Here is a 23776-nt window from a genome sequence, read left to right as displayed (position 1 = left end):
TTACAGTTGAATGAACATCTCTCTCAACAGGACATTATGAAATCTTATTGAATTGGATTTGTGGTCAAAATAAATGTCCGTAGATTGAATTCTCCTATTTGGATGCTTTTATTTAATGGTTATTGTGGATATATATGAGAAATTGTAAGGAAAGAGCTTCTATAAAAAAGGTCATGTGTGGGTGTAGAAAGGGCCATTTTGTCTCCTTTTTTACATGAATTGATTTAGAAAAATCAACTCATTAAAATGCCATAAAACTGTCGACTGATACATTTAGTGTTCTTTTAAGTACAACTTGATTTATGAGCTTCAAGTAATTTGTTCACACATTAAAATAAATTTTATTTTTAAATCCAATTCAAAAAAAGAACTCAGGAAGAAGCGTAGTCGTTTGCCATTTTTTTTTTGCTTCTGTATGTTTTAAGCATTCATGAATCCATTTTCAGTACTGCATAATGTTCGCCTTTATACATTATGTATACAGAGTAACTGAGGAAAGCCCTGCTTGTGGCTGTTTTTTAATGTACCGAATTAATTTCTCTTTTTTTCCATTTGAAATTTTCTCTTCCTTTTTCTTGCTTTTCATTTTCAGTAAGCTTTTTATAGGGAACTTTAGATTCACTTTCGTGTTACATTTCAAGTACATTGTGTATATATAATAGCTGTACTAACAGAAGTCGATGACATTGAACAATTTACTTTCATTAATTTACAGATTAAGTCAATTGTGACAAAGACGATAGCGAACAAAATTCTCACTTTAAAATGAGCAAAATGGAAAATACGAGCTTATCTCATCTATTCATATTTTTCATCCATTACGTTTGGGGAGCGTTCAGTTATTACGTAATCTGAGAATAATCGAATTTTTTACTCCTTACCCTCTTCTCTAAGTTTGTACGCCAAGTAACGTCCTTATGGCTTTCAAAAATAGGTGACTTTCATTTGGTGTTATATAATAATCGGTTAACCTTTATAGTTCCGTTTAGGAGCATTCGTCATTAGTGTCTCTCCAGTACATAACAAAACCTACACAATATCCTCCATATCCTCCTGTCTAAGACCGTTACGTAACAAGTAAACATCCCCTAACTGAGTATATCCATAAAGTAAGAAGAATGAGATTACGTGAATAGAGTAATGCTTTAAAAATTGTCACGACCTTGATTAACACAAGACATGGCATCTATCTAAAGTTGGAGATATAAGGAGAAAAAATGTGAGCAGAATATGATTTAGAGTTGATTAAATTGCATTAGGAAGCGCATTCTGGATGTTTATTGAAACTTTTTGCAATTCAGCCTCAATTAAGAGATGTACGGGTATTCAAATTAAATTTCAACTTACCTTAATTGAAGCATCAGGTCAAAATTATTTGCAAAATTTTCCATTTACAAAATTTGTTTAGCAAATGAACTTTATTGACATTAATTTCATCTTGAGAATCTCGTTATCCATTTAATGTTGCTATTTACTTACTAATTATCAACTTAAATGTACAACAAACTTGCTAATTTTAATTAAATTTATGCAAAGTAAACTTGATGTAAACAAAACGTGGAAATCTTTTCGCTTCAATTGATGCGAAAAAAAATTCAAATCCAATTTGTCAGTTGAGCGTTAAAAAATGTTAGAATTTCCATCTAATTCGTCGCTAAGAGATGAAATTGAATGCTTTTGCTTTGAAAACAATGCTATCAAAAAGTAAGAAGCTTGATGCTCATGAAGAAAGAAATTTTCGCATTTCCTCTCCTCCCTTATCACCCCTAAAGTAATAAATGTCACGTCTTGAAGCAATGTGATGCAGCATTTTATTCGCAATGATATGAAAGAAAATGAGAGCAAAGTGTTATTAAGTTTCATTTTGTTTTACTTCATTTTTTTCTCCTTTTTTTACATCATCTTGTTTTTATCTTAATTGGAATATCAGCAATAGAAAATTATGCGAAAAAAACATTTTTTTTTTTAATGAAATCTTTAAGTTTCTCTTCATTTCATCTATTTCTCATCATCATCAAAGTCATCATAGTCTATGTTCGAAGCATTCAATTTCTTTCCATCCATCTTTTTATTACATTCAGCTATATAATATTTTCGCTCACTACGGGAGTCTTTTTTGCTTGTGATGTTGTTTTTAGCATTTGATGTGATTTGCTTGTTAAGGCAAAATAAGAAAAAAATCTTTTTTTAAATAATTTACATAAAAATTTAATATTTCATTCCATACATACATTATTAATAACATCGTGATCTATAATTTGAAATGAAACTGGAATATCAAGCATGATGATGATGTTGACGATGTTGATAGCACGTAAATGAATAGGAAAATCATGACATGCATAGATTTTTTTTTTCTATTTCTATTTTACTCTCTTCTCACAATAAACATACATACGTACGGTGATGTCTTTTTGCTGTGCTGATTTTTAATATCCTTGGAAATAGATGAGCGTAATAGAAGAAAAATGAGCATCATTTAATGCTAGACTCCCTTGGTTTTTTTGCATTTTTTTACTACTTTATAGCTTGGAGGTGAAAAATCAAAATTCGATCAATTTGAAGATTATTAACTTTTAACGGTCAAAAAAATTTCAAAAATTTCGCAAAAATCGTTCAAATTTGAATTTTAAATCAAACGTTCAAATTGAAAATTTTACAAAAATCGTTAAAATTTGAAATTTTACAATAATTGTTAAATTTTAGAACTTTACAAAAATCGTTAAAATTTTGAAACTTACAAAAATCGTTAAAATTTTGAATCTTCCAAAAATCGTTAAAATTTTGAATCTTAAATAAATCGTTGAAATTTTGAAATTTACAAAATGCGTTACAATTGATGAACTTTACAAAAATCTTTCAAATTTTGAATTTTTCAAAAATCGTTGAGATTTTGAATTTTACAAATATCGTTAAAATTTTGAATATCCAAAAATTGTTAAAATTTTGAATCTTACAAAAATCTTTGAATTTTTGAATCTTACAAAAATCGTTAAAATTCTGAATCCTACAAAAGTTGTTAACATTTTGAATCTTACAAATCCGTTTCAAATTCAAATATTACAAATCAGTTGAGTAATCTTAACTACTTTATTAAACAATATGCTTTAATATTCCTTTAGTGCAAATATTTAAGAAATTCTAGAATACACTATATTCAAAAAGATTAAATCCCACAACAGCAACACACTAAACTTATTCACAAAAGTGCGATCACATCATGATTAAATTATAGATTACGAAATTAACTTTTTTTTGCATCATAATACGAATTTTGACCGAAAAAAAGAAGTCAGTAGCATGATCTGCAGTAGTATCAGCATCATTCTATAACCACTTCATGTTTTTTTACGATAATATCTTTTTTTCACCATCAAATCACTTTCTTTTCTCTCCATTTTCACAATTGCACGCATCGTTAAGCTCTCCACTTCTCTAGTCAACGCTCGTCATTTGTGCCTGTTTGTTATGAATGATAAAAATCATTTTTTTTTTTCTTATTTTTATTGTTCACTATCCAGTTTATACGTGTTTTTTTCTGTCTATTTTTTTGGAGTGTTATAGTTGGAAACTGAAAGTCATTTTTCTTTTTTCTTATTGTATTTAATCACTGTATTCGTCCTCGTCATCATCATCTTTGGCACAAGGAAAATATGAGATATAAGAAAAAAAAAAATGAACAATGAATGGAAAAGAAAAGAGAAATAAAATAATGATGATAACAATAAGGATGGGGAGAGAGATAAGAAGAATGTGGACAAAGGCCCTTTTATGACGAATGATGATTCAGTTTGCTCTATTTTCTTGATGTCTCATTTGTACACAGTAATTTTTGATGCTAATTGCTTTAGGAAGGATGAAATTTTTGTACATTTTGTCTCAATTAGATCGAAAAATCAAGTTCTGTTTGAAAAACGTTGAGTTTTTAGTACAAAATTTGAAACTAAAGATTTTTAGTACTTGCTTTAAAATTAAAAAAATTACAAATTTTGCTAATTTCGTTCATTTTAACTGTTCTGGGTCATTTGAAATCTTACCTTTAGCCTTATTACTTTCAAAGGAATACAATCATAAAGTTCAGAAAGCTTGTTTAAATGAAAAATTCAAAAAATTTCAATTTGAAAACAAAAACATTAAAAAATTTGAATTTTAATTCATTTTGATAGTCCTGGATCATTTTAATCCTTATCTTTAACTGATTTAGCTTCAAAAGATCGCAAAAATGACGTTCATAAAGCTTGTTTTATTGCAAATTTCAAAAAATTTAATTTGTAAACAAAAACATTCAGAAATTTAAATTTGAGTCCAATTTTAACCGTTTAAGAGACTATTCCAGCTACGGAAACTGATCTCTCATTCGTTATGTCATTGCAGCTTCCGTACTTTACAAAACTACCTCTTAGTAGCAACTTTACAGCCATTAAAACTTTTACCTTACATAAACCACAACATGTAATTCTGACATTACATTTATGCACTTGTGTTGCCAGTCTGAATGAGCAACATTCTCTCATGTCAAGAATTCTCGAGTCTCGACACACTCAAGACTGATTGCTTTTGACAAAAAAATGCGGTCTGATTATCTGTTGAAGGTTAAACTTCTTCCTACTTTTCATACACATTATATCCACTCAAACCACGATGTATGTGCCTCCTTCTGACTTTATTGTCATCATAGAGATTGACTACACAATGATATTTGAATGGAGACATTAATCAGATAAATTATGATGAAATGTATACATTATGTTTACACACAATATGATTATGAAGTCAATCAACAACAATGCATAAAAATCTCTTATTTTATCCATAAGACATGTTCCATCGTATGCGGAGGGGCATGGGCTGTTGAGTGAATAATATGAAATTGACTTATGGTAAGAAGAAAAAGGCGAGAAGAAAAACGAAAGAACCGTAAAATTAAATAAATTTTGAAGAAAAAAGAGAATTCTTTTTATAATTTTGCGGCAGTTGTTGTTGTTGCTGTTCTGCTCATGGCTCTTCTCACTCAAAGTTTTTTCCTCGTTTTTGTGAAAGCTTCCGCACTTTTCGAAAAAAAAAAGTTTTCCGTTTTATACGTCAATATAGAATTTTGGTGCTTTTTCGGTGAGGAATGGACATGATGATTGATTTTTGGCTGTCTGACTGGACTGCTTTGTCATTTTCAAATATTTTCTGACCTTTGGATTTTTCAAAAGTTCCAAAATTTAATTTTCAAATGATTTCAGACCGTTGATTTTCAAATTTTTTAAAGCCGTTATTTTTCAAATTATTCATATCCGTTATTTTTCAAATTTTTCATATCCGTTATTTTTCAAATCTTTTGCGACCGTTATTCTTTATCAACATTATTATGCAAAAGTTAATAAGCGCTTCTATTGACCACTAAGCCCAAGATCACCTACTCTTTATGATTCAATTCAAAGATACGAGATACGATAAAGTAGTATATTGCTGGCGTTTGTCGTCATTTACTTTATTTCAGCATGAGAATGCTTAAATAACTCCAAAGACTTGATTTAGGGAAAGTTTTCTTTTATTTCTAATAAAAAGGTTGTTGGTTTATGAATATTGGGTAGGATAAGAAAGTTATCTTCTCAAAAAACTTTGTCAACAAACATCAAGCGAACAACATCAAAGCAAAAATTCCATTGGATTATTTTGTCTGATGATGGAAAAATTCTCGTAAATTTAAATACTTTGACTTGATAAGTGTTGTGAACTTTAGAAAAGTTAATTAAGGTTCTCTATAAATTATGTTGGAATTTTTTTGATAGCAAACGTTGTTATTTTAGATATCTGGGACAAGTTGTAAAGGTCAAAGTGTTGTAATGTTTTGTTATTCGTGTAGGTGTGGATATAGATAAGGGAATTTCTGGTTATAAATGCGTCAGATAGCTGAAATTTACTGTGTCATTGGGAATTCATAGTTATTCTTAAAGTTTTAATCAAGTTTTGTGAAAAATTTCAAATTTTTTCTTTGTTTACAAACAAATTGAATTGAAAATTTGGTTTTTACAATATTTTCAGTAAATTCAAGCTTAAAAATTGTCATAACATTGATCTTTCGGTGATAAATGACTTAAATATTAAAAATTGATACTTCCAAGTCTGTTGTAATGAGTAAAATCAACAAAATTCATCATTTTATGGCTTTTAGAGCATTTTTATTGTACTAAAAGACGTACTAAATACAAATTTTGTGCTAAAATAACTTACAACGTATTTATTTTGAAACAGTTTGTACTAAAACAATACAAAATGTATTTTTTGATAACACAGTAACCATAACATTGTTTTAAAATTCATTTTTGACCATAGAAATACTTCAGGGCATATAAAATAATTTTGTTTACATAACAATTTATTCATATTTGTTGAATTATAGTGATTTTAAGCAATTTGTTTCTGTTTTCATACATTCATCAAAAGAAGCAAAATTTAAATTCAAATCGTCTACATTTCATCATGCCTCAACGTAAACATCCTTTTTCCCAGGAACTCTAACCTTAATATTACATCATATAACATTCCCTCACATCTCATTTTCAATTCATAAATCAAATAAATCTTACAAAAATAAATCTCAGTCAAAAACTTTAATATTTAAATTTCTAATGGAAGTAAGCTTCCATATTAGCATTCCATTGTAATACTTGTGTGGTATGTGTGTTAAGGATGTTCCGTCCTATCATTTTCAATGAATAAAATATATATTACATTTTTATTTCATCTTTTCCACTTATTTTTCCCTTCATAATCTGATATTTTATATTTTTGCCCACATAAAAAGGTCCACAGATGTTTTGATAAAGCAAATTATTACATTCTCAATCAATTCTTATTCTTATTTTTTTTTTTATCCATATAGGACTCATGATTTACCGAAATGAGATTCGTTTTTTCGAGACCATGGTGTTCTACAAGCACCGGATCAAGAGAGATATTGATTCATCTTATTATGTTCAATATCTTAATGCCTTGGAATGTGAGGAGTGGCAGGGCACTATCGTCAAAATTCGATTTTCGTGATGATCCTTCAGCTATTTCAAAGGTAAGCATTTTATTTATATGACCACATGGAGTTTTTTTTGGGGATGGCTTATGGTAATGCTTTATGGAAGTCAGGTATAAAGCTGACTTTTTTGGGTATAGATTTGAAAAATGAGCAGCTTTGTCGCACAGCTTGAGAACTGAAAAATTTTAAGTTCAAAAATTAAAAATCCGTTTAGATTTTGAATTTCAAAAATCTGTTAAAACTTTGAATTTTGAATTTCCGGTAAAACACTGAATTTAGAAAAGCCATTGAGAATTTGAATTTTTAAAAACCGTTAAGAATTTGAATTTTTAAAATCCGTTAAAAATTTGAATTTTAGAAAGCCGTTAAAAATTTTAATTCTTAAAATCCGTTAAAAGTGCGCTTTATCATCTCTCCCAGCAACCTAATTACATTTTCATACTTACTCTCATTTTCACAGGAATCTATCGAAGCATCATTGCAAATAGTTCATGATATATCAACGGAAAATATCGGCACGTTGTGCATTAGTAAACAGTATAGTCCATTGAAAATTCCATTGAATACAGAGCTTTATGATGGAGCACGACAAAAATCCGATTTAGCTTCTGTGATTCTACAAGATCTTGGATTCAATAGACACAGTGGTGAGTATTTACGCATTGATTTTTTTTCTTGTTTTTATATCCAATAGTCTGGTAACATATTGGGCAGACAAAAATGTATCAAGATGAAGAATATTGACATTGTTGTAGTAAACAAAATAATATTTTAGGTATTGCTTCAATGATTAAAACTGTAGAGCATTAAAGCTATCACTAAGTCTTTTATACCAATTTGTAAAAATAGCACGTGACACTTGAACTGCATAAACTGTATAAGTTCGACGTTTTGATGAACATTAAGTTGTTTAATCCTTCTAAGAAGTAAAGGAGCACGATTGCTAAGATATTGTATAAGACTCTGAGCTTGTTCTTTGTTTAGAGCTTTCAAAATGTTGTAGTATGAAGGATCTATGCAGATATTGTACATTTGGTAAGGATTTGATCCTTAATTCACAGTCACAAGCATATAAATCTACTAATATTCTCGGTTATTGATATTTTGTGTCCAACAAACATTTCCAATAAACTAAATACTCAGCATATCCTGAAAAGACACACGTTACAGCACTTCAACTGATTGGCAGAACTACCAATCTTGTAATTATATGACCCATTCAGTAATTAATATTCTGTCTATTAACTCAGTCGTTGGAACATTATTAGTGCATAATTAAATATAATTTCATAAGGACAAGAAATACATTAATCAAATGTGAATAGAATAAAATTAATGAAAGTCAACTGGCATGGTATGTCACTTCATTGAATGATGGACAAACAAAAATGGTAATAAACTTATTTTGAAGTTAATTTTTGCTAATGAAAATTAAAGTGTAGGAAAGAGATGGAATAACGGTTGAAAAATATTTGAAAATTAACGATTGAAAAATATTTGAAATTTAACGGTCAAAAAATATTTTAAAAGGAACAATCAAATAAATTTTGTAAAATAACGAACAAAAATGTTTGAAAAATAACCGTTGAAAAATATTTGAAAATTAACGGTTGAAAATTATTTGAAATTTAACTGCCAAAAAATATTTTAAAAGGAACAATCAAATAAATTTTGAAAAATAAAGAACAAAAATATTTGAAAAATAACCAGGATGAAAAAAATTAGAATAGAAAAAAAAAGGAAAGGAATGAAGAAGAAGAATGAATAACAATGTATATTAGATTTGTCATTTCAGTTGTCTCATGTTGTTTTTCTTTTATATTTTCTTGTGTTTGATGACTGTAAAGGAATGGGAAAAGAAAAATTCCGTGACATCAGTGACTCATACAGATATCATTTACATTACATAATTTTTCATACATATCTCTCTCTGTTTTCTCTTCCACTCATCTTTTTATTACATTGACATAGTAACTTGATAAAAAAAATGAGAGAGCTACAGCTCTAAAATACTACAGGGAATGGCAAAGACAAAAAGAAATAAATTCTCTTATTCAGAAAAATCTACAATAAAAGAGCTACAAAAAGACATAAAAATTTTTATGCCCGAGATGAGTATGGAGAGATTTTTGAAATATTATGGGATTTGTTACAGGATTTTGAGTTGAAATTGTCTTGGGAAAGAATTTAAAACATGTCTGTAAATGACTTTTAGAGAATGTTGTACAGATTCATGCAGCTTCTAGTCTTTGGACTCTAAATTCTATTATTTTCTTAACTTTTACATTTAAAATCATAACAAAAGCTGAATTTAGGTTGAATGAAATGAAGTTAGCATCAAATGAAATGAAATTAGCATCGAATAACACGAAGTTAGCATCAAATTACATGAAGTTGGCTTTAAAAACACGTGAAATTGAAAATAAATTTCGTAAATTTGTTGTGAAATTATCAATAAATTAAAAATCATTCAAAAAGTGTGCAAATAGACTACAAAAAGAACATACAAACCTACTTGGATGGACATAACAGAACAAACAAACAGCTTGAGCCGTTAAATCAATTCAAAATGAATTTTCGTCAAAAATAACCCAAATTTTGTTATTTTCTTCTCAAATTCGACCAAAATTCAATCTGAACAGCACCGAGAGAATCCAACATACATTCCTAAGTAAAATTTTACCTAGTTTTGTGTAGAATATTAGGTGAGTTATCTTTTCAAGCTATAAATTTCCTATGTCTAAGTTTCGGAAGTTATTGAAACATCCAGATAAAATTTCAGTCATTGGATTTAATATCAGCAACTCATAAATCTAATATATTGCTTTATCGATGACTTGACTTAAATGTTCTGCTGATGTTGAACATAAAATATCATCGACTGCAAGTTGATTGTCTCCTCTAGCATTTCAATGTTGACATTTGACCTTTCATATTTTCAATATGCAATTGCACAAACATACATCAATTTCAATCGATTGATACACGTATGTAAGAAGTAGGTGTGTGCCTCGGGTGTACATATATAAAAAAATTACAAAAGTACTCGTTCTTATCGAGTGACTTCAGCGCATTTTTGTCCCAGCGATCAGTAATTGATTAATAAGTCACTTCCAGACCTAAAAAACAAGATCCAGTAAGATCCAGATCACTTCCAGACCTAAAAACCAAGATCCAGTAAGATCCAGTTCACTTCCAGACCTAAAAACCAAGATCCAGTAAGATCCAGGTCACTTCCAGACCTAAAAACCAAGATCCAGTAAGATCCAGGTCACTTCCAGACCTAAAAAACAAGATCCAGTAAGATCCAGGTCACTTCCAGACCTAAAAACCAAGATCCAGTAAGATCCAGGTCACTTCCAGCCCTAAAAACCAAGATCCAGTAAGATCCAGGTCACTTCCAGACCTAAAAACCAAGATCCAGTAAGATCCAGGTCTCTTCCAGATCTTAAAAACAAGATCCGTATAAAACTTCCACAAATTTAAGAACTTCATCATTTAACGGATTTTCATAATTCAAACCTCATAACGGTCAAAACAAATTCAAACATTTTTCAGTAAACACTGTAAAAACATCGACAAACATTGAAAAACACTGTAAAACAATGAAAAAACGTGTTGTTGTTTTTGTTGTTGTTGTAAATGAAAATGAAAAACTGTTAATTATAGCATTTATGCGTTGATTTGAAACTTCTAAATGACCGATAACCCAATAACTTGAAAGAACGAAGCTATTAAAACAAACCAGAGCTCTCTACGATGTCTAGTTTTCGAGATCTCGCGTTCCAGCCGAACAAACGAACAAACGAGCAAACGAACAAACGAACAAACGAACAAACGAGCAAACGAGCAAACGAACAAACGAACAAAGTGTCTTATTAAGCTACCTTTTTGAAAAAAATTTCAAAAATGCGCTAAAAAATGTCAACATGAAGGGATAAGCCAAAAAAATCTTTTCATCCTTTAAGAATCACAAATTTAGGTTTCCATTTTTTTTAACATGGCTTGTTGGAAATCCTTTGAAGGTATTTGCCATCACAAACATTGTATTTTTATTGCGAAATTTATATTTCGTCTTGAGGGGAATGAATAAATCCTTTTTTTGGAATGGGAAATCTCAGAAAACAGAAGAAGAAAAATTTCAATCAAATTTTGGGGTTTGAAGCTAAATTATTTCTCTTTTTTTTTTATTGAAGCTCATAGCTTGAAGTAATTTTTTTCAAAGTCATTGATTCAAACAATTTCTTATAATAAAAGACAAATCTGTCTTGCTTCAAGCAAAACACACAAAGCTACATGAATCCCTTGGAGAACAATCACAATACAGTAAATTCCTAAGTCAGAGGATGAAAATTCACTTTTTGAAATTAAATTTACTATTATTTCAGTGATAATTTCTCAAAATCACCACCATGACTGACACATTTCCATGCTTACTCAATAAATAAAAGAATGGAAGGGAAAATTGGAATGAAGACATGGTCAGTCATTATTGGTGAAAGCGCATTATATGCGTATAGAATTGAAAATGTAAATAACGGTCAAAAAATATTTGAAATTTTAAAGGTACTAAAATTTTTTGAAATACAAATGAAGAAAAAATAGTTGCAATTGTAACGATCTAAAAATATTTGAAAAGTAACTGTTTAAAATAGTTCAAAAAATTCTCGAAATAAGTTTGAAAAATAACGGTCAAAAAATATTCAAAAAAAATCCAACAAATTCATCCAGTCAAACAGACAAGTCGATGACAAATTTCAGAATTTTCCTCTTAAAATTCACAAAAAAAAGGTCTTTGAGATACAGGCAGATGTAGAGACATAATACATCTATAGGGAAATGGCTTGAGAAATTTTTCTTTTTTGTTGTGTGGGTCGATTGTTTCCTTAAATACTGCAAAGCATTCTTTCTCGTTTTGTTTTTTATTCCTTTTTCTTACAAAAACGGACCTTTTGGGATTAGAGAAAGAAAAAAAATAAAAAATTTCCTGCCGTACCTAATGACAATTTTACAGCTAATTTTCTTTTGATGTTCCTACACAATGCACTTTGCTCGTTTTGTTCTAAATGACATTAAAGGTTTTTTTTTCTCAAAATGGCTTCGGAAATTGTCGTTAATGATATTAGGGATGAGGGTGGTAATTGTTATCATGCTTGTTTATATGCTGGCTGTATATGCCCTATTAAAAATACTAAATTATTTATTAAGCTTTTTATCAGCATTACATTTTAGACAGAGAAAAGGTTGAGACATGAATGAAAATTATCGACATGAGATATACAGTTTTGTAAAGTATTTTACACATGTTTCTGTCATGTGCTGTTGTAGATAGCTATTATAAATGTTTCTTTTGGTAGAGACAATTGGGTTGGTATTTATGGTTCAAGCTTACCCGAGTGGACAAAAATACTTTATAACTAGTCAGTGGCAAGTTGATGTCTAGTTCTACTGTATCTTTTTTAGTCAACTCGGGTTAAGTTCGGCAAAGTTCGATAAGAAACGATTGAAATTTGTATGAAATGTTATACTTCACAAGTGCTAGCAGAAAAAATTAAATTTTCAAATTCTAACTGTTTGTTTATTTGTGCTGACTGTAGGAGCAGTGATGTAAAGGTTAGAGTGTCGACCTACCTATCCGAACGACCCATTTTCAATTGAAAAGAGGTTTTAATAACTATTTTTCACAATTTGCTATATCAGTTCATTGGTTTAGTAGTCTGGCGGTTTGGTAATTAAGACAATAACATAGGTCAAGCAATCCTGTGTTCAAATCTTAGCAAATTCAGTTACTAATGCTCGAATTAGAGTCCGAATCTCGTTCGAACTAGAGTCCTGTGATAATCCTTATCAACACCATCCATTGTACCATCCACTTAAGGAGACATCATTCAGTACAAGTTGCTACCACAAGTCCAGTAGCTCCACCATAATCTAATCCAAATTCTAAAGTTCTTATCTACTTTATCCATTTAAAACCTGTTTATGCTTTTTCATATTCAAATCTCTTAGGGCAATTAATGACAATGCTGTAACTTCTGAATTTCCCTCTAGTCCAATTGCTCCAAGTCTACTGTTAATCATCCTTTATTCCATCATTTGTCTTAACAAGATGATAAGTAGTTGAGCAAAAAAAAAATAAAAAGTAATGTTGTAAATGAGATACTGCCGACACCTTTGACAGACATGCTATTTATTAAATGAGCATTTAAACCTTTGTCAGAAGACATTGAGAATGGCGGTAAATTGAAATGAGCAGTGAATTAGTAATTAGTATGTATTGGTAAGGCTGAGGAAGAGTTTGGAGTGGGTTATGAGTAGTATTAGGTTTTTTTAGATGTGCTCCTTGAGTATATGGCTGCATAGTGAGAGTATGCAGAGTTTTTCTGTCGCAAGGGTTGGTTATATAGTGGGGATTCGCTTGATAGTTCCTAAATCGAAAGCCTGTGCATCTAAAACAATAGAAAATGCAGGCCTGAAGATTCCCTGCAAACCCTACTTCTAGCCTAACCTAGAACCACAGTAACCTTGAATCCAACGTCAAAGAAGCATAAAATCATCAAAAACCATCAAGTTGTAGCATATTTTACAAAGCAATAAAATTTTCAGATTTTCAGTCATTAAAAGAGCTTTAAAAGCTTTTCCGACTTCGCAAAAAGGCACAGTCTGTGGCACTCAAATAGACTCTTAAAATTTTAATACTCAATAAATCAAAAAAATGTTTATTATCGATCGATAATAATAACTAAAGTGCGCTCAAAATGACGACTTTTCTCTCATTTTTCAATTGTTTACGATAAATTTATTTCCTCTTTAATGCCTTATACACTGGATGAATGCGATTGTTGTCATTTCGTTCCCATGTCATTTAGTTCCGTCTCTAGGTTGTTTTTTTTATTTTATTTAAATTTAAATTATTTTTCTCTCCTTTTTCTATGTGCTATTCATGCATACAATGTGAATGCTTCAATGCAAGTCGAATAAAATACTTCTCGGAAGACTCATGTAATGAAGTTGTTGATATGAGTTACCCCAACAATGTTGACGATGTAAATTAAAGTAAAGCGATTTATTGAATAAGGATTTTGTATGATATTTATTGAAGCTTAACTGTAACTGTATGCAATCTGTTGATAAATTGCTTCAATTTTTATTGGCTGTAAATTTTGTAAGATTTGTAAGAACTGCTTACATTGATTTGTATGGAATTGAAGTTAATCCAGTTGACAATCACTTTAATTTAGAATAATCATATCCAGTGATATTACGATTATGAATCGATGTTTTTCTACCTCAATGACTTGTCCACCACGGCTGAAATTGATCCAATACTTTTTCAAAAGCCAATACAATTTAAGAAACATTTCAACACTAAAAGAATCACTACTGCATCAAATAATCAATCTTTGTAAACTTACGTAATCTTAAAGCCATCCAATGATGAAAAAGATGATAAAATAAGCGATTATTTTAATAAAATACTAAATTACAAATTTTTCTAATTACTAACACTATCACATACTATCACACTAGTGTTGTAGTTCAAATTTTGAACTAACAATAAAAATACAAATTCGAAATCTCAATGACAGTTGAGTTTTGAATATTTATTGACGGTTTAAATGTTTTGGATATTTTCAGCACTTTTTTACTGAAAAAATAATGCTTATAATTGATCTTTTTGCAGCATACTTGGTATGTTGCGACTTCCGTAGTCCAAATAACTATGCTGTATACGATTCGTGACTTTTAAGTTTGTTCTCCTGCTTACAAATGAAGATTAACGTATAGCAAAAATCCATTTCTGATTCGTGCATTGATCAAAACAAAGCAGCACACTGGATCGTAAAAATAGCTACAACGAAATGATATCGCGAAGGCTTTCTCGGCAGCTTGCTTCTGCTGGATCTTCTTCATTAAGACACTTAATAAAACTTTATTTAACGAGAATATCGATCCAAACCCGTACCAAGAAAAAGCGTGAATAAATAAGACATTTAATTTAACTCTCATCTTCATATTCTTTAATCTAAATGATTATATCCTATGATCCATGTAAATGAAGAGAAAGAGAAATTAAAAGCATAAAAAGGTTGTGAATTCAGCCACAAAAATGCCTTTTTTCTGTAAGTTCATCTATCAGCAGACGTGTGTTTATTTCATATTACATGTTTGTATATAAGCATAATACATGCCTGTATACATTCAAATGGGTTATTCAACTTGATGTTTTAGTTCCCTTTTTACATACAAATTTATCTCATGAGATAATATTTTCTTTTTTGTATGTACAATTTTCCATTAGAAAGGCTCTCAAAAAATAAATGTTGCTTTTATGATAAACACATAACCGGAGATGAGGAAATGATGATGAAAGTCCTACACAAACTTATCCATATATCCTTACAGACAGCTTTGTTGCGTATAAATCATATTTTTACAGAAGAAGCAGCATTGGCGAGCTTTTATGGCGGAAATGGCTACTTAATTCTAAGACTTGCTCCATTTTTATTTACAAAATTTATTGAAAATAATCTGTTAAGTGCTAAATTGTTGAATATTTTGCTTAATTGCTGAATATTGTACTGAATTTCTAAATATTAGGCTGAATTGCTGCATATATTATTGAATTGCTGAATATTGTACAGAACTGCTGAATATTGTACTGAATTGCTGAATATTGTGGTGAAATGCTGAATATAATACTGAATTGCTGAATATTGTACTGAATTTCTGAATATTGTACTGAATTTCTGAATATTGTACTGAATTACTGAATATTGTGCTGAACTGCTGAATATTAGGCTAAATTGTTGAATATTTTGCTTAATTGCTGAATATTAGGCTGAATTGCTGAATATTGTACTGAATTGCTGAATGTTGTACTGAATTGCTGAATATTGTACTAAACTTCTGAATTGCTAAATATTGCGCTGAACTGCTCAATATTAGGCCAAATTGCTGAATATTGATTTGCTGAAAATTTACACAAAATTCATACATTATGTCTAAAAATACAAAACTTTTTAAAATTCAAAAATTACGAATCCGTTAAAATTTAAAATTTGAAAAACCGTTAAATCTTTTGAATTATAAAATTGCCTTAAAAAATAAAAAAAATCATCATTAACTGAATTTAGAATCATTCATTCCCTTAAAGCTCCCGTCTTGTAAACAACAATTATGTGCGCTCCAGTTTACCATTCAATGATATAATATCGACCATAATACATGCTTTATTTTCTCAACATTTTGTCGGTTAGTCATGAAAAGGGTTATAAATTATTGATGTCGATTAGTGTCGTTTTATCTACATTTTTTTGTTCTGTGGTATACATAATATATTGAAATTTCTTCCCATAAGGTCATATCCAATACACAAGCAAACATAAACACTAAAAACATGGAACGAAACAAAAAAAAAAAAGATTAAACATTACATTGCAATTTTTATTACTTTTTGTTCTGTATATTGAAACGAAAGTACAAGTCGTGTATCCATGTATAGCTTATGGCCGCAAATTTTACTTACTTTTTCCTTTGAAAATCAATTTGAAAGCAAGCGATGAAGGAAGAAGGAAAGTGACTAAATAAATACTTACCCTAAAAACTTCTTTGTTTACATTTTCTTCCTTACTTCCTTTCGCTCTCCTTTTTTTCTTTCATGCTTTTTTATTGCCCGCAACAGTTGTGTAGACTTACACAACAGAGTGTGTTAAATAGGAAGAAACATTTAAAAAGAACTCGATTTTATCGAGTGACGATAGCGCATTTTCATCTCAGAAATTCAAATGAATTAACGGTTTTGAAAAATTCAAATTTCTGAGTTCAAATCTTTTAATCGCAACAAACTTCAGGTATATTTTCGAATCAGTTCAAATCTTTCAATTGCAGCCAACTTCAAGTATATTACTCAGTTCAAATTTTTTATTCGTAGCCAACTTCAGGTTTGTTTACAAATGAAATATGAATGAAATTTAAATAATTAATTATCGAATTTGGGAATGATTACAAGATTAAAGACAAAGTGATGTGCTAATAACTCAATAAAACTGTTGCGCTGAAAATTGGCAGCAGTGGAAATAATAAATATAGAAGTAGGAAGTAGAAGTTCACTATAATGAAGACGGAGTGATGTAAAAAATGAAAAGGAAGTTAAACTAATGCACATTAACTTCAAATGACATTTCCAAGGAGCGAAGTAAATATTTAACTTTATTTATCTGCTGTCATTCAACCGTTTGGTTATGTTATTTTTCTATTATGGACTGCACAACGAGGGAATACTGATAAAGTTAAAAAAAACTTTTTCCCGTTCACTTCCATTCATTCGCTTACTTGTTTTGATGAAGGAAATTGTATCCTTCGGTTTCTGTTGTTGCCTTTTATTTGACCGATGGAATGTGCAGAAAAAAAAAATTTCACATAAATTTGCCATTCCGCATAACTACCTGTATTAAATTTTTTTTATGCTTTTTCCATACTTACTGATGCAGAAAGGTGCTTGAAAGTTTGGTGTCTTTTTGAATGAGAATGAATGTTGCGACTTTTGGCTTAAAGCTTGAAATTTGAGGTTTTTGTGAAATTCAAGTTTTAACGGTTTTGTAAAATTCAAATTTTAAGTTTTGTAGAATCCAAATTTAAACAGTTTTGTAAAATTCATATTTCAACAATTCTGTAGAATTCAAATTTAATAGTTTTGTAGACTTCAAACTTTAACGGTTTTTTAACTATGCAATTTTTTAAAATTCAAATTTTAACTGTTTTCTAAATTTCAAATATGATATTTTTGTAGATTTAACACTTAAACGGTTCTATTTAATTAAAATTAAACAATTTTGTAAAATTCAAAATTGAACGATTTTGTAGAACTCACATTTCAACGGATTTGTAAAATTTAAATTTATCAATTTTGGAGAATACAAATTTTAACGGTTTTGTAAAATTCAAAAATCCTGAATAACGAACTATCTCAAAATTGAACAATGGTATTCTGGGAATTATCTTTAAATCAGATCCTCCACAGGTAGATAGATAGATAGGTCTTGAGCATAAGAACTGAAAACAGCCCATCACTGTATTGAATGAAAATTTAATCAAGAATATTCAAAGCATAACTCATTTTCATCTAAAGTAAATAAATTATAAAAATAGAATCCAAAGTGCTCATAAAAAGCACTCTTCATTACATCCAATTGCAGTCTATACCAAGTGAGAACCACTCACTCATGAGTGAGTGAAAAATGTTAATGACTAAAAAGTCGTTTTTCATTCATTTTGCGACTCTTATTCATTCCATTAAATAAAATTAAAAACTTTTTTTTTATGTTCATCAAGGAAGCTTTTTAAAGCAGCAAAAAAAAAGCAATTAGATTTTTTACGGAAGCTTTAGTCAGTCAACATTTGATGCTCTCTTTGATCTGTGTTCTGAAAAATACAAAAAATGTTTTGAAAATAAATAATAAAAAAAACTTAAGCTTTGTGATCCCTTTTTCGTTCTGTCAACCTTAATACCGAAAAAAAGGGATCGTCTTAGGAAGTTTTATGTACACATGTGAAGTTCTTAGCTAAATAGAAAATAAATTTGGTTAAGATTTTTCAAGGCAAAAACCGAATGGGATGTAGAGGTGGCCATAAACTTTTACTTGACACAGTGATGGGCAACCTGTGTGCTGCGGTGCATTGATGTGCCTATACAGTTTTGAAAAATTTAAATTTCAACGGTTTTGTAAAATTCAAATTTCAACTGTTTTCTAAAATTAGAATTTAAAAATTTTTTAGAATTCAAATGATATTGTAAAATTCAAATTTATCAATTTGTAATTTCCAAATTTAACAGTTTTGTAGATTTTAAATATCAACGGTTTTGTAGATTTCAAAATTTAACGTTTTTGTAAAACTCAAATGTAATAATTTTGTAGAATTCAAATTTTAACAATTTTCTGAAATTCAATTAGTTAACGGTTTTGTAAAATTCAAAAATCAGATCCTTTGAGAACCATACACCGCGTACGGTTTCGGTCGAGGCTTACCAAGGTGAGCCGCAAATAATAAAAGCTTGCCCATCACTGACTTAACATATACAAATATCCAAAAATATGTGGCATTCCTAATAAGCTCAATCTATAGTATTTAGATACATCTGAGGGAACTTTAGCATGCAAGTCCTTGAAGATTCCATATTCATCCTTCTCATATATCTTCTTATTTTTACATTCTCGTGATGGTATTATGAGAAGGATGTTCTGTGGTCGGTTTTTTGTTTTTGTTGGAAATGATGGGTAAAATAGGAATGACTAATAAGATACAAATTTATGGTTTCTATGCGCAGGCAAAAAAAGAAATAGAGAAACACAGTTATGAAGAGCTTTTAATATTATAATCATGGGATTTGATAACTTTAGTCTATTAATTATTAATAGATTTATGAATTCGTGTCATTTGTTATTGTTTGTAAATTTTAATCATGTATCATATCCTGTAAGAAGTTGTTTTGGATGTCGGTTGCTTGAAAAGTTCAAGTTTAAGTTGGTTGACAACATTAATAATGAATTTTGAACAAATTTTCCACAATTAAGAAATTTATTCAGTTATTCAGTCTAATATTCAAGAATTTAAAACAGTAATCAGCAGTTTAGTATAATAATCGTCAATTTACCTTTTTATTCAGCAATCCAGATCAGTTTTAAGTATCTTAATCAAATATTCAGCAGAGCATTCAAGAATTCTTAATAAACTTCAGCAATTCAACAAATTATAGCCATAATTCACAAATTATTTCAAATTTCGAGGATTTCTGTTTATTTTTCATCAATTCAGCACAAACATTATCAACTTAGTCTGGTATTCAGTACAAACTAAAATTATTCAGAACTTTATTAAGCAACTAAGCTTAGTTTTTAGTAGTTCAGCTCAATATTCAGCAATTTAGCACAGTTTTCAACAACTCAACTCATTGTCCTGAAATTTAGTGTAGTATTCAGCAATTTTCTATGAAATTCAGCAGAAATGTTAGCTCCTCCATATTCAGCAATTCAGTAAAATACATTATTCAGCAAGTTAGCACAAATTACAGTTATTTAGCACTTTATAAAGCAATTCAGTTGAATATTCTCCTACTCAGTCTCATACTTTGCAGTCCAGCAGTTCAGCAATTTAAAGAATATTCAATAATTCAGCGCATTATTCAGCAATTTAGCAATTCAAAGAATACTCAATATTACAGAGCATTATTCAAAAATTCAAAACTTAAATCAGCATTTTAGTATATGATTCTGTAATTTAGCAATTCAGCACTCTAAACAGCAGTTCAGCTCAATTTTCTATCGATCTAGCTTTAATGCGACATTATTAACCTCAATTTATAAATAACTTACTCAACTTTTTGAACATTTACTGATTTGACATCATTTATTTTGCATATATTTGTCTTAAAAAAATTACAATTCTATAAATGTCGATATGTCATCTTGAGAACGAATTGACGTAAAATATTACAAGGCAATTCAAAGTTATGTCGTTAACGTGACAACAAATAATAATACAAAATTTATGAATCTCACGCTGTAGAAGTGGAAGTAAAAATGAGAGTATCATAAATAGCAGTCGCAATAAAAAATGAAATAGAATGAAAATTGCTACAAACTCATGAAACTGTTAAATTTAATTAGTAGTTCTGTTCTGTTTTTGATTTATAAAAATTTGTGGCTTTTTAGTGAGGTATAAAAATGAAATATGGGTGAAAAAAAGTTTATCATTGTTGAAATTATTCGTTATCATCGAAATGTCAAGCACATGAGAGACTTAAGGTTATAAATTTAAAATTAACTGGAGGGAATGGATGAATAATTTTAAAATTTATTGTTTTTTTGTTCTGTATGTAATTATTTTAAATGAGGTTGATAGATCAAGTTCAGGAGGAGTTAAAGGATTGGTTGAAATAAATTTTAAATCCAAAATGTAATTTGATAAGTTTTAATTGAAGGTTTTTATGGGAATTATAATCATACGATAGAACAATTTGGTTAAAATCAGTATTGTGTTAAATTCAGGAAATGTTGAGCTGAATTTCTCTGAATTCTGATGCAGCTGAGCTGAATATAGCTAAATTTTGAAACAGCTGATGTGAATAGTTGCTGAATTCAACCAAGTTTAAGTTAAAAGCTACTAAATCTAGAGAAAATCAACTAAAAGTGGTAAATTGCGACAACATTGTGCTGAATAATAGTGCTGAATTCAGAAAATATATTCAGAATAAAAGACAATAATAATAATAATAATAATAAAATTGGATTGAAAAATGCTCAATTCTGGATCAACTATGCTGAATAACGCTGAAATCAACTGAATTTTTGTTGAAAGTTGTGAAATTCTGAGAAAATTGCCCAAAATGGTAAATTAAGATAATATTGATCTGATTAGAGCTAAATTTAGATACATGGACTAAAAAATGGTGAATTCAGAAGCAGATTAGCTTAATATAGTTCTGACTTTTACAATACTTGAGATAAAAGTGCTGATTTCGCATTAAATTGAATAAATATAACTGAACTTGAATATTTCGACCTGAATTTGAAAAATTTGAACTAAATGGTGCTGAATTCAACTGAGTTTTTGTTGAAGCTTGTTAAATTCAGAATAAAAAAGTTAAAATTTTTGAATTAGGACTATATTGAGCTGAATAATGTTGAATTTAGAAAAATACACTGAACAGTGCTGAATTCTGTAGCTTTAGAACTGAATAAAACTAATTTTGAGAATAAAAGTGATGAATTAAGAGGAAATTGGCATAAATTATTCTAAAAAGTGATGAATCTACAATAAATTAAGCTAAAAAGAGCTGAATTGTGAAAAATTGAATTGAATATTAAAGAACTTTGGAAAAATTAGTCTGAATAGTGCTGAACTCTAGAATATTAAAGCTGAATAGTTCTAAATTTTATAAATACTAAGCTAAATAGTGCTGAATTCAGGAGAATAAAATTAGAAATTAATCAAAAAAATGCTTAATCTAAATGAAATGGAGCGTAATAGTTCTGAATTCTACAAATATTCGCCTTAATAACGCTGAACTCAAAAGAAAATGAGCTGAATAGACAAGTTTCAACTTTGTATTCTTAAAATTGAACGTAATTTCCTATTGTTAAGTTAAACAATTTATTTTATCCATTGTTATCACCATCTTCTCCTACAGCGATGCTAATATACATATTGATGCTCTCATTAATCAATTTATCTTCATCCAAAATAAGTAAAAAGTATTCAAGTCAAGTAAAACTTTTTCATCAATTTACACCTCATTTACAGCTATCACATCCATCAGAAGTTGTTTAAATTTTCATTACTTCGTGTGCCACCTCAGTCAGACTTATCGGCATCAGCCATTTTTATTTTCCATTTCCGTATCACTCAGTCATCCCATCACTGACTGCCTTAACAGCAGTGGATTGTCATGATGAAAATTTCTATTTATGGCAATTTATATCAATAGAAGTAAGCATACGTGAAAATTATCTTCTTCATGCTTTCTTTACTGTTTTCATATTTATTTCTATCGGATGTAAGAAGCCGTAAGTAATTTTATTCGATATCACGATGTGCGATAGAATTGCAAAGCTTAGCGAAAAATAAGGAGAGACTTTTATGTCAGTGAAAGTGCGTATACGAGAAAAATTTGGAAGGATTTCGTAAAAATGCGACTTTCTTGATTTTCTATACATTTATGATGCGACTGCTTTTATTAGTCGACATTATATGTATCTTAGGGGAGTTCAACTATGATGTACACTGTAAAATGGGATGATTGCTGGCTTGTTATACTCAGATTTATTACAGGGAAAATCCGCTAAAAGCATGAACTGGAAAAATTTGCTTATTTTTTTGAACTACGAAAAATTCGTTAAATTTTACATCAATAACTAATTTGAGACGTTTTTAGGCGGAGTTCTCATTCACAATATAATTTATACAATATCAGCTCACACAATTCAACTATTAGACGCAATAAAATAATGCTCGAATCATTAATTAAGTGAAATTAATTTTGTAAACAATCCAAATTTTCATAAATTTGATTTGTAATAATCGGTTGTGCAGGATCGATTAACGCTACTTTTTTATTAATTTTGTCTTATTAAGTGAGTTAACTTACTTACAGATGACAATTATTGATAAAACTTAAATTCAGAAACGTAAGTTAATGCAACTTATACTGTCTAGGTAACTAATTAAGTTAATTTTTAATTTTTTAGAAAATAATTTTTTCGATGCAGGATCGATTAACGCAAGAAAAATCAAAATTTCTCTTTATTAAGTGATTTATAGCATCAGGAAAGCACCAAAAGTTGTCAATTTGTTGTTGATACACTTGATTTAATACCTTAATGTTACTCTAAGTGCTGATTTAAAGAAAAATTTATAAAAAACCAAATGTTGGCACTTTTTGAACTTGGCGGATTTTCCCTACAATGCAATTTGAATATTTTTTGACCGTTAATTTTTGAATATTTTCTGAACGTTAATTATTGAATATTTTTTTACCGTTAATTTATAAATATTTTTTGACTGTTATTTTTCAAATTCTTTTGATTTTTCAAACAATTTTTGACCGTCATTTTTCAAACAGTTTTAACAATTATTTTTCAAATTTATTTTGACCGTTATTTTTCAAAAAACATTATTTGACATTTAACTGCACATAGCTATTAACTTGCAAAGTATGCGACGTCATGACTGAACGACTCCTCATCCTTCATGTAT

General features: G+C 29.3%; 1 protein-coding gene across 1 annotated transcript in view; it reads left to right on the top strand.

Annotated features, from left to right (window-relative positions):
• Positions 1–23776, top strand: part of LOC139090900 (probable G-protein coupled receptor CG31760) — a 56211-nt gene that overhangs the window by 8525 nt on the left and 23910 nt on the right. Inside the window, exons 2-3 of the mRNA XM_070640778.1 lie at positions 6875–7057; positions 7482–7668. Of these exons, the coding sequence (XP_070496879.1) occupies positions 6893–7057; positions 7482–7668 (352 nt within the window). The 5' untranslated portion in view covers positions 6875–6892. The remainder of the gene's footprint in view (positions 1–6874; positions 7058–7481; positions 7669–23776) is intronic.

This window comes from Chironomus tepperi, unplaced genomic scaffold, assembly GCF_022539635.2.
Source record: "Chironomus tepperi strain 1889 unplaced genomic scaffold, CSIRO-AGI_Ctep_v1 contig_223, whole genome shotgun sequence".
Taxonomy (NCBI): domain Eukaryota; kingdom Metazoa; phylum Arthropoda; class Insecta; order Diptera; family Chironomidae; genus Chironomus; species Chironomus tepperi.
The sequence above is the reverse complement of the archived record's forward strand: the minus strand, read 5'-3'. Positions and strand labels throughout refer to the sequence as shown.